The 12494-nt window shown below is 45.9% G+C and overlaps 1 protein-coding gene across 1 annotated transcript in view; it reads left to right on the top strand.

Annotated features, from left to right (window-relative positions):
* LOC121008672 (protein mono-ADP-ribosyltransferase PARP15-like) overlaps nt 1–12494 on the top strand; it is a 54360-nt gene that overhangs the window by 31577 nt on the left and 10289 nt on the right. The window contains exons 6-8 of the mRNA XM_040441369.1: nt 2528–2590; nt 5704–5880; nt 6912–7084. Of these exons, the coding sequence (XP_040297303.1) occupies nt 2528–2590; nt 5704–5880; nt 6912–7084 (413 nt within the window). The remainder of the gene's footprint in view (nt 1–2527; nt 2591–5703; nt 5881–6911; nt 7085–12494) is intronic.

Raw genomic sequence — 12494 nt, 5'->3', positions numbered from 1 at the left:
TTGATCTTTTCTGTCCGGTGAATGCCTAATGTTTGGGGCCTGTAGTCCACTGGCCTACAGTAAAAATTTTATTTCCATTGACCTCATAATGTACCTCGAGCCACATAATCTGAATTTCTTTTATGTCAGGTGAATGCCTAATTTTTAAGGCCCGTACTCCTGTGGCCTAAAATAAAAATTTTCTAGGCTCCAACAGGGCACATATCAGAGAATTTCCCTTTGAGGCTCCATTCACACGTCAGTAACGTGTTTTGCGGATCCACGGATCTGCAAAACACGGACACGTCAATTTGCATTTTGCGGAACGCACATCGCCGGCACTAATAGAATATGCCTATTCTTGTCCGCAATTGCGGACAAGAATAGGACATGTTCTATTTTTTTCGGGAACGGAAATGCGGACCTGAAAGTGAATGGGTGGGTCCGCGGAACGAAATTGCGGACTTGTGAATGGGGCCTAAGACGCATGAAAATGTCCCCAGATTAAGATACATATTTTTAGTTGGAATTTTTGTCATTGATCCCCCTCTAGTATGTCACTGTCCATGTTGTGGGACTATTTGTATACTTCTAGTAAGTGTTTGCTGGCTGCAAATATGAGCTGAAGGTTTTTCAGGTTTGCCTGCCATTAAAGTAAATGGGGCCCACCATGAACTTGCACGTTCGCGAACCGTCCCAGCCGATGTTCATCCATCACTACTAAGCAGTACATAAAGTGCTTACTATCTGGTGATCTGAAAAAGTGCAAACATAGTCCATACAATAGTGCATATAGAATATCACATTGGGGTACCTGCAAAAGAAATACACAATGGGCACAATACTTGAACGCTGCTGAAAAAGTAAAACGTTAATGCAAATTTTAATAAGGCACATTTTTTATGCAATTAAATAAAGAACATTACATTAGAGTCTCTTTCTTCTGTGAAAGTGCACCGAATGGCAACTTTAAGTGCACCCAAAGTCCTTTGTAATCCAAGGAACAGTAATGTCATTAGTTGTGATCCAAATGAGATAGTATTTGTAATCCACATAAGGTACAAAGTCATTTGTAATCCACATGGGTAGTTTTCCTCACAGCACGAGGTCTCCTCTGGGAGGAGCTGGAAGTCTTCCTCCTGGGTCCCATACTTGAGTGGACAAAAGTCCTTCTTTAAGCTTTGTGACATCCTCATCGCTGTCACTGCCGCTGTAACTCCAGCAGCAACTTCATCTGCGATCTCCTGGTGACCTTCTGTGGCAGGCCGTTTAATTGCCGGATCACCCTCTTTTGGAGGATCCTCTGTGAGCCTTAGCCTTTTTCTGGTAGGTGACAGATTCTCCCGACAGACAGATAATAGTCCCAAACAGTCTTTAGCAAGGTTATTTTCCCCAGCAGTACTCATTCAGATCTCTGGACGTTGCTTCTCAGAATCCAGGGAAAAATAAACTGCATTTGCCCTTTTCCAAGATGGCCGCCGCTCCCGATGGGCAGGGCTGTGTTTTACTGCTCTAGATGGGGGAGTTCCTTTACTTTCCTGCTCTGACTGTGCAACAAGAAGCTGAACCATCAAAGTCAAAGATGGCTGATTAACCCCTCGGATGCCGGCGCGCACAGTTTTGCGCCTGCCGCTCCGCAGCAAATTCAATAAAGTCACTTTTAATGGGGTTTTTGTAAATCCTATAGGCAAATAAAGTTGGTAGGCACACAGTTCTCTTGATTGACTCCTGTTCTTTAGTATAATGGTATGCGGCACACAGTATGGTATTGTCAGAATCCTGTTCGTGACGCCACTTGATTGCAGTGGCCGACTGCCAGTGTCTGGGGGATCCCTTGCCCCTCAAGAGGTATCTCTATTAAAGCAAGTAGTTGTGACACCAGTTAAAGTTAAGCAACGAGGACTTGGAGTCCCCTTTTGTAGATGGTATTGGTGGAACCCAGGGTAGGAATGCCAAAGTGGTGTAGAGTGGCCTACAATGTCTCTGTAGATGTTATAGACACATGTCACGGTGCTCCTACCTGGATATCCGTGGAACCCAAACATGGTGTAGTCCGAAGCAAAAAGGGGTTTGTTGAACTTGGGCGATGAATAGGTAGAATAAATGGAGTCCAGACTTGGTAGTAACGTTGAATAGTTGCTTTTACTTGGCATAAACAGTAATCAAAACACTTTCCAAACTTTATCTTTGTCATCAGCAGGTATTGGTATAATCTATGGCAGGCAAACACTTCTGCAACCATCTCAGCTCTGTTATGCGGTAGCTCTCTCTCAGCTCTGCTATGCTTGGCTGACTTAGATAGGAACTTCTTCCTCTTCTGCTGGAACTTAGGTTTGCTGTAGTCTGTCTCTTACTTTAATCCTAGGAACTTCTTCTCCTGGCATCAAGCTCTGTTAGCTTGGGAAGCAATGCAAGCCCAGGAGGGGACAAGCAACCATAAAGGACTTCCATAAGGAAGAATCACACTACAATATGCAATAATACACTGTAAGTAAATGCCTTTATAGATGATATTGCCTTCTCACATATTACATTTCTGTCTTCACAGGTGTTTCAGGGGCAATACTGTCTGCCGCAGGGGACACTGTTAAGGAGGAGTGCAGCAAAATTGGTATCTTCTTTTCTTGAATTTGATTTTGTGTAAAAATATTTCACATCTGCATTTTTGCTGGATCCATCATGGGTTCAGCAAAAACGCATTTAGTATATAATACGACCATCTGTCTCCGTTCAGAACGGATCTGGTTGTATTATATCCCAAATGAATAAGACAGATTCTTTACTAAATCCATTGTAAGTCAATGGGCACCGGATCTGCTTATTTTTATGTCCGAAAAAACTGATCCGTCACCATTGACTTACATTGTGTTTCAAGGCGGATCCGTCTTGATCAGTATCCCATGACGCGCTCAAAAACGCTGCTTGCAGCGCTTTTGTGTGCATCATGGGAATGCAACGAAACGGAACGGAATGCATTCTGGTGCACTCCATTTCCTTCAATTTTGGCAATGAATGGAGACAAAACTGAAGCGTTTTCCTCCGCTTTTGAGATCCTATGAGGGATCTCAATATCGGAAAGGAGAACGCTGATGTGAAAGTAGGCTTAGCCGGACGAACATATCTATAATAGAAACATAGAAGACTGACAGCAGGAAAATACCCCCCCGGGTCATCCGTCTGCCCTTATATTATTATTTTAGGATAAATGTGTTTAAATTCATGTACTGTCGATTTTCCAACCACATCTGATGAGAGTTTGTTCCAACCCTGAACTACTCTTTTAGTGTAAAAATATTTCCTGATAATGGTTCTGATCTTGGTTCCCAATTCCCCCCCCCCCAATCTAATTTTACATTGTGCCCCCTTATTCTTGTGTTTTTTTTAATTTTATTAAAAACACTTCCCTCCTGAACCTTATTTATGTCTTTAACATATTTAAAGATTTTGATCATACCCCCCTTTCCCTTTTTTCCTCAAGGCTATACAGATTCATTTCAGGTCATTTACGATGAGAAGTACTCCACTTCTTGGGCCTGCCAGCCATCTCGTTTATCATTTTTTACGCCTCTTTTTGGAAAAGAAAATGACTTATAGCTACGCCAGCAGGGAGCTGGAGTAGATTTAAGCCAGTCGTACGGCCAGCAGCTAAGTTATATAGAGGCCGGCGCCTCTATATAACTTAGGCGCATCAAGCGTCAGCGCAGGGTTATTAAGACCGGCGTCTAAAACATTGATGGCATAACACAAGGATATCCCATTATAGGGCAGATAGGTGCAGTCTTCACATCTGGGACCCTCTCCTATCTCCAGAACGGGACCCCTGTGCAGCCACCCTCCTGATCACCACTATGAGAGTTACAAAATTGGGCCGTGTGCTCGCTCTTCTATTTTTGGAACTCCAATAGCAATCAATGGAAAGCACGGCACACATGTGCAGAGTGCTCTCTTTCACTTTAGAGGCCAGTTCTCTAGATAGCAATATGTCATCAATTTCCTAGATGGGTCAACCCTTTTAGGTCTCTTTTGCTATGTTTTATGCTTCAGACCCTCTTAGGGGCAGACTGGGAACTTAAAGTGGCCTAGGAAAAAAGCATAAAATGGCCCGCTGTTATAGGGGAGCCCAGCACAAGTAGGCTGGACCAGCAATACCATAGTGCTGCACAAAATATCACCCCCAACAGAACGGAATACCACAATGTGGCACAAAAAACTGCCCAGAAGATGCCCCTCTGTGGTGGACAGTGCAATACAGGAAAATACAGCTCTACATACCTTTTACATCCAGCGACGTCTCCTCTGATGTAGAAGTTCTTATTCCTGAGCTTCTCCATTCAGCCCAGACTGCTATGACAACTTCTGAGGACAGCAATACGGTGGAATTCAGATACAGAGGAACCTCCCTTTTTCTGGGAGCATCAGATCTTTATGTACCCAGCTCAGGAGGAAGCGAGATCGTGCCCTATAGGGTTTATTGCTGTTCCGTCCCTGGAACCTCTACTATTTTTGTAGCACTGTATGTTTTTGTAGGTAGGGTCTCCAGAACTGGACACAGTATTCCACATGTGGTCTCACTAGCGCTCTATACAGCAGGATCACAATCTCGCTATTATTTTTTGCACTTATATAGCACTGACATATTCCGCAGCACTTTAGAGACATTAGCATCACGCTGTCACCAATAGGGCTCACAATCTAAGTTCCCTATCAGTATTTCTTTGGAGTGTGTGAGGAAACCGGAGAACGTGGAGGAAATCCATACAAACTCCATGCAGATGTTGTCCTCTCTTCCTACTGGTCATACCCCTAGCTATACAACCAAGCATCCTACTTGCTTTACCTGCTGCTCTTCGGAAGCCTCAGCTAACACAGAGCTGCCAATACCATATTCAGACTGAGGGTCCCTTCTCCCCGAGTGCATTATTTTACATTTGGAAACATTTAAAGTGTAACTGTCATTCTTTTTTATTTTTGTAATGTATAGGGGCCGTGAAACTGACCATTTTTGTAATATACTTTAATTATTGAAATCATACATTTTATTAGAACAATAGCTCTAAAGTGGCATATTTTGAGCCTTAGCAACGCTCCTCTGTCTTCTGTTTACATAACTGTGGAGACGCGTTCCATACTGACTGCATTATGTAAGCAGAAGACAGAGGAGCTAAGGCTCAAAACATGCCACTTTAGGGCTATTTTCCTAATAGAAATGTATGATTTGAGTGACTAAAGTATATTACAAAAATAGTCGGCATCACTGCCCCTATACATTACAAAAATTCAAAAAAAGAATGAAAGTTACACTTCAACTGCAGTTTCCATTGTTTGGACTATTTATCCAGTGAAGTTAAATCTTTTTCAAAGTTACTTGTCCCTCCTGGAATACTAACCCTATTACAAACTTTTGTGTCATCGGCAAACAGACAAACCTTACCGACCAAACCTTCTCCTATGTCGCCTACAAAAATACTAAAAAGAATAGGACACAGGAAGGATCCTTGAGGTTCACCACTTGTGACTCGTCTCTCCTCAGAATGTACACCATTAATAACCCTCTGGTGTCTATTCATCAGCCGACGGTGAATCCATTGAACTATCCAGGGGTTAAGTCCATTCTTCAATAATGTATCTATCTTCATGCTCTATATAATGATACCACAATCATAGGGAAACTAATGATAACAGGAAGATGCTCACGTCCTCCGTTCACCGGTTTATCTGTTTTAGGTGTTTTAGGAGCAGATGAAGTTGTAATTACAAGTGGCGGGAAACTCGAAAGCGAACACATCATGCATATTATTGGCCGAAACTCTATGCCGGCCTATGAACCTTCCATCGACAGGATTCTGTATGAATGCCATAAGAATGGGTTCACGAGCGTGGCACTGCCAGCCCTTGGGACAGGTAAACGACCAAAATCACGGCAGAAACCACCCTTGTAGCAACTGTTCAGAGCTTTTTTCAGAGCTGTTTAACCTCTTAAGTTTCATTTTTTCCTCCCCACGTTCCAGTAGCCATAGCTTTTTTCATTTTCCGTTTTTATTTAACCATATGATAAGATGTATTTTTTAATGGCACCAGCCCGCTCCATATATTCCCTCAGCCACTATAATGTACAGGTACGCCACGGTGGCTGAAGGGGTTAAAAGGGTTTTACAGCTGTTTGGTCTCTTTTTATAAGCCTTTCATGACCACTAGAGATGAGGGAAGTTATGGAAAATTCAATTTGGCTGCTTCGCTGAATTTCACAAAGAAATTCACTTTGTGACTAATTACTTTGTCACAAAGTGTATTTCTTGGCATGTAGTGGGCGCAGTTACGGGGAACGGCGATCACGCTGTCCCCCGTCATTGAACCCCTCAGATACCGCGTTCATCGCTGATCACAGCATTTGAGGCTACCATTTAGGCCTTGCAGGGATTAATCAGGGTAAAATAAAAAATACTCACCTTATCCATTTGATCGCGTAGAGGCCGTTGCGGCCATCTTGATGATGTCATCACGCTGGGCAGCGTGGTGACATAATAAGTCATCACGTGGGATTTCACACGGTATCTTCAACCAAGATGGCCACGATGGCCTCTTCACACGTAAATGGATTGATTCATTCATTAGGAAAACATGAGGAAATTGATGACCACCAGATGTGCTTCCTAAATGTAGATCACAGACCGTACATTCACAACTGAGTAATGTTGGCACTATATAAAAGGATGAGATTAATAGTTGATATAAACAGTAACACTATATTGGTACTAAGATTATTAAGAAAATATATCAATTCTCGAATCAAAGCCCAGAAAGATAGAGAACTGTTAATATCGGTGGCAAAACGTGCTGGCTTGCATTTTCATTTCATTTTGATTTTTTTTAAATTATTTTTATTCTTTAATTTTTTTTCATTACTTATGGTGCTCATGATATGTGTTTTGCAGGCATGGCTCATGTAGATGTAGCAGAATCCATCAAGGCCATTCTGAACAGTATCCTGAACTACTTATCCGATACCTTAATTCCATCCCTCGATACAATCTTCATAATTGTCATTCAGGAAAATATTTACAAGAAGTATCTTGAGGTTTTTCAAGCCAAAAGCACAGAGCTTCAGGTAAAACCTTGATGTTTCAGATTTACATTAAGTGAAATGTGCCCTAGTGATGCGAACTCAGTGGCGTAACTAGAGTTCTATGGGCCCAAGGGCAAACTTTGAATTGGGCCCCCCCCGGCCTGACCCCCCAAAATATATATTGTTTTGCCCCTTCTCACTCTGTATATATATATTATTTTGTATATATATATTATTTTACCCCCTCTCACTCTGTATATATTTTATTTTGCCCCCTCTTATTCTGTATATATTTTATTTTGCCCTCTCTCACTCTGTATATACTGTAGTTCCATGTGGGAACTCCAAAATAGTGTAAAAAAATTAACTTTTTACAAATTCTAAAAATTAATAAAATATAAAAATTCAAATTACCCCCCTTTCCCCAAAATGTTAAAAAAAAATACACATCATGGGTATTGCCGCATGCAAAAACGCCCGTACTACACTATGTAATACATTTTTAAAACATATTTTAATACATTATGATATGGTAGAAGTCCTGTTGCCTGGGGGTAGCATAAAAGTTGACCAGATCATCAAACGAGTTGTCCCCCAAAGTAATAATGGCAATTTTCTAAAGGAACACACTTAAGAAATCTGCAGATTCCACCACTTGTGTGTATGCTAATATGCCTTTTACAACCAAGTTTTATGAGGTCATCTTAAGGCTACTTTCACACTAGCGTTTTTGCTGGATCCGGCAGGGCTCAGCAAAAACGCTTCCGTTACTCATAATACAACCGTCTGCATCCGATATGAACGGATCCGGTTGTATTATCTTTAACATAGCCAAGACGGATCCGTCATGAACTCCATTGAAAGCCAATGGGGGACGGATCCGTTTTCTATTGTGTCAGATTTTGTCAGAGTTAAATGGATCCGTCCCCATTGACTTGCATTGTGTGTCATGACAGATCCGTCCTGCTCCGCATCCCATGACGGAAAGCAAACCGCAGCATGCTGCGGTTTGCTCTCCGGTATGGAAACACAACCAAATGGAACGGAATGCATTTTGGAACATTCCGTTCTGTTCAGTTACGTTTTGTCCCCATTGACAACTTTTTTTCCGGGATTGAGACCCTACGACGGATCTCAATACCGGAAAATAGAAACGCTAGTGTGAAAGTACCCTAACAAAGGTTTTAATTCAAAATCTCTCCACTAAGATATATTTTCTTGTGGACATCATAGCAACTTCATAGTACCTTCATCCAACCCATCATAATGTTCCACACACATGCATATCAAACATGGAGAGGTTAGAGGCATTACTTGCTGAATTCTTTAATTACTACATCTTACAAAGCCCTGTTGAGGTGACATTAACACAGGTGATGCCAGTATATGGCCTGGGTAGAACATGAGGGGACACACTGCCAAATTTTATGGATTAGGTCCAGGTATTCCTGGACAACCCCTTTAAGGAAGCACTCCCAGAAAAATGTTTTTGTCCCCATTGTTTAGTGAGTAGATTTGCATAATACAGAAATTGGATACAGAGCAAGCATAAAGGACCTAATCCAAGGCTCAAAAACAAGTCCTTTATTCAGTCCTATCGCAAAGATAAAACAGTCCACCAATCAATCGCTCAAAATGAAAAGTAGGATTTGGAGCTTCACCACAAACAGTATCTCGTATTTTGTGAAAACGGTATTGAAATATCTGAATCTCTCACCATCCAAGTGGTTAATTCCTTCTGGTATCAGTCTTTTATCTCCATCTGCAGCAAGTCCCTGAGGTAGTAGTGACCCTGATGAGATGTTGTGCCACGGTGTGCTCCCTCAGGCTGTCATGGGTTTCTGCAGCCCTTGGACCTTTCTGTCTCTTTGGAATAGTGTTTCTCACAGACGAGTCAATTTCTGGTCCTAGGGCCCTATAGGGCAGGAGCTGAGGGATTGTGCTCCCTCATTCCAGGCTTGCTACGCTAACTCTCCATAGAACTATCTAGAAATCCCCATCCTGGCATGAAGTAGGACCAGAATGGAATGGTATGTTCCATTCCTCATGCCAAACATACCTCATCATTCCTGAACCATACAGCAGATATGTAACGCCCCAGAGTAGCATTACCACTTCTTCGCCCCGCTACTGTTTTTAATAGGCAGTGATGGCCAGTTCGCAGTGTTCGCCAACGAACACATGCGGGCTGCCATCTTGACTCAGCCGTCCGGCAATGCACAGGTAAGCCCTTACCTGTGCCGCGAGCCGGTCTGAAATCAAATGCGGTCACAGGGAGCAGGCAGTTTCGAGAAAAGCCGCCGGGGGCCTTCATCAGGCTGTTCTCGGAACTGCCTGCTCCCGGTGACCGCATTTGATTTCAGACCGGCTATCAGCACAGGCACAGGTAAGGGCTTACCTGTGCATCGCCGGACGGGTGAGTCAAGATGACAGCCCGCATGTGTTCGCTGGCGAACACTGCGAACTGTCCATCACTGTTAATAGGCTCATATCATGTCATCTATGCATTTATTTCAGGTCCACTACACTGTGCATTCCTATTTCTAAGGCAATTGTTATGTTAATGTAATGTGCCTGGTTCACCAGCAAGTGGCAGCAAACAGGGTAGAAATGTAGTTACATAGAATGGAGCTTTCCATTCCATTCTAACACTGTCAGGAAGCAGGGGGTGTTACCCCTACTCGGGGACCGCGGGCACGGCACACGGCACGGGTTCCCCTTCAGCTCGGTAGAACACCTGGTGCCCGAGGTGCGGGTGCGCGAGTTGCGCGGCGGGTGCGCATGCGCAGTACGCAGACGGCGCGCGCATCCCCGGTAGCATAGCGTTCCTGCATTATCCGGCTGTCAGGTGTGAGCCTTGCTGGGGAGGTTCCCAGTACACACCTTCCCTCTTCCTTGCCTGCCATTGGTTCCCGAGGAGGGAGGCCTCCTGGTTGCCTTGGGGACCAGGGGGTGGTCCTACCTTCCCTGGCTATAAAGACCTGGCCTGAGCTCTGGCTCATTACTGAGTTATTCCACCTTATGGTGAACACCTACCTTCCCTTCGGATCCTCCTTTTTGCCTGTGGTTCCTTTGTATCCTCCCCGGTTACTGACCCTTAGACTGTCTTCCGCCTTTAAACCTCCGCTGCCTGCCTCAACCCGGATTGGATTATCCCTAAACTTGTACCGCGTTTCTGGGCTGTCAGCTGCTTACTGCCAGTGGGTTCCTCATCCCACTACTGGCTCCCTGGGACGTTTGACAGAATAACTCAGCCTTATACCATGGAACCCGCAGAAGCAGGGGATCCCATGACGGCCCTGACCCAGCAACTTAACCTCATGACGCAGGCCTTCCAAGAGATGCAGGCCAGTCATGAGCACCTACTGCAGAAGGTTGCCACACAGGAGCAACGCATCGCAGAGCGCACCGCGCTACCACCCTCGCCTCCCCCTACGCCGGCATGCACCCTGGAAGTGGTCTCTAGCGAGCCGTCAGTCAGCCTCCCTGAGCGGTTTTCAGGCGATCGGAGGAAGTACCGCTCCTTCATCATCTCCTGCGAGCTGTTGTTTTCCCTGAAGCCTCGTACATATGCCACGGACTTCGTCAAGGTACGCACGGCAATCTCCTTGCTCTCAGGGCCTCCCCAGACCTGGGCGCACCAACTCCTACAAGCCGATGACCCAGTGCTGGCATCTTGGGAGTCCCTTGCCGCAGCTATGCAAAGACTTTATGATGACCCCCTGCGTTCTTCAACCACCAGGGGTACCTTGGGCACCCTTCGCCAGGGCAGACATCCAGTGGAGGATAACATCATGGAATTCCGTGAGGTAGCCCCGGATACGGGCTTGAACGAGGTGGCCTTGATTGACCAGTTCCGCATCGGCTTGTCCGAGCAGCTCAAGGATGAGCTCACCCGCATCGGGGTGTCGGGCTCCTTGGGGGGCCTGATGGACTCAGTAACCCACCTGGATCGCCGCTTCCGGGAGAGACGACAGGAGCAACAACAGACCACGCCTCTACCGGAGCGCCGGTCGGAGTCCTTACGGCTTCCGGTTCCTGTTCCTGTGGCGGCAGACGGTAACCAGGAGGAGCCGATGCAGATCGGGGCTGTTCGGGGTCCCCTGTCCATGGTGGAGAGAACCAGGAGACGAACCCTGCATCTGTGTATATACTGCGCAAAATCGGGCCATTTCCTGAAGGACTGTCCCATCAAACCTCCTACAGGTAGGCCGGAGACACCCACGGTATGCATTAACCTACCTATGTATAACAACTCGTCTCATCTCACCATCCCTGTTTCCCTGCAGCTGGGCAACAACAATATTGATCTCTCTGCCATCATTGATTCGGGCGCAAGCAGCTGTTTTATGGACAAGGATCTGGCTTCCCAACTAGGCATCCCGTTGCGCCCTAAGAAGAACCCATCCCAGCTGCATCTGGTGGATGGCAGCACCCTAAAGATGGGACCTATCGCCATGGAATCCCATCCCTTGTTCCTCCGCATCGGCATTTACCATTCCGAGAAGATCGTGTGGGACATTGTGCCTTCCCCCTTGTTTCCAGTCATTCTAGGCATCCCCTGGCTTAGGAGACACAACCCCACGATCAACTGGACCTCTGGCTCCATCACCTTCATGCCCCCCCAGGTCCTCCTGTTCACGCGTCTCCGGTCCAAGCCCTCCTAAGGTTCTGGGCACCGTTGAACACAGACTACCCGACAAATATCGGGACTATGCAGACGTTTTTTAAAAAAAAGGAGCAGACGCCTTGCTGCCACACAGGCCCTATGATTGCCCCATTGACCTGCTCCCTGGAGTCCCACTACCGTACGGGCGCCTGTACAATCTGTCCGAACCCGAGACCAGGACCCTGAAGGACTACATAGAGGAGAGCCTAGCGAAGGGGTTCATCCGTCCCTCAACCTCTCCAGTCGGGGCTGGCATCGTCTTTGTGGGAAAAAAAGATGGGGGTCTCCGGCCCTGTGTCGATTACTGGGCCCTGAACGACATCACCAAGAAGAACCGTTACCCGCTCCCCGCTCCCCCTCATTCCCGACTTGCTGGACAGAGTCAAGGATACCCGTTTCTTCACCAAGATCGACCTCCGGGGGGCCTACAATCTCATTCGTGTGAAGGAGGGGGATGAGTGGAAGACAGCATTCCGCTCACGGTTTGGGCACTACGAGTACCTTGTCATGCCCTTCGGGCTCTGTAACGCCCCTGCCACATTTCAGTGCTTCATCAATGACGTCTTCCGTGACCTGTTGGATACCCATGTTGTGGTATATCTGGACGATAACCTTGTCTTTTCCAGAACACTGCCACAACACGAACGGCATGTCAAATCGGTGCTCCAGCGTCTGCGGACCCACAGTCTCTATGACAAGCTTGAAAAAAGCACCTTCGAAGTCTCGTCCATCGAGTTCCTGGGCTACATCCTATCCCCAGGCCGAGTGGAGATGGACCCCAGG

This window comes from Bufo bufo, chromosome 7 (assembly GCF_905171765.1).
Source record: "Bufo bufo chromosome 7, aBufBuf1.1, whole genome shotgun sequence".
Classification (NCBI taxonomy): Eukaryota; Metazoa; Chordata; class Amphibia; order Anura; family Bufonidae; genus Bufo; species Bufo bufo.
Note: the sequence above shows the minus strand (reverse complement) of the source record. Positions and strands in the feature narration are given on the sequence as shown.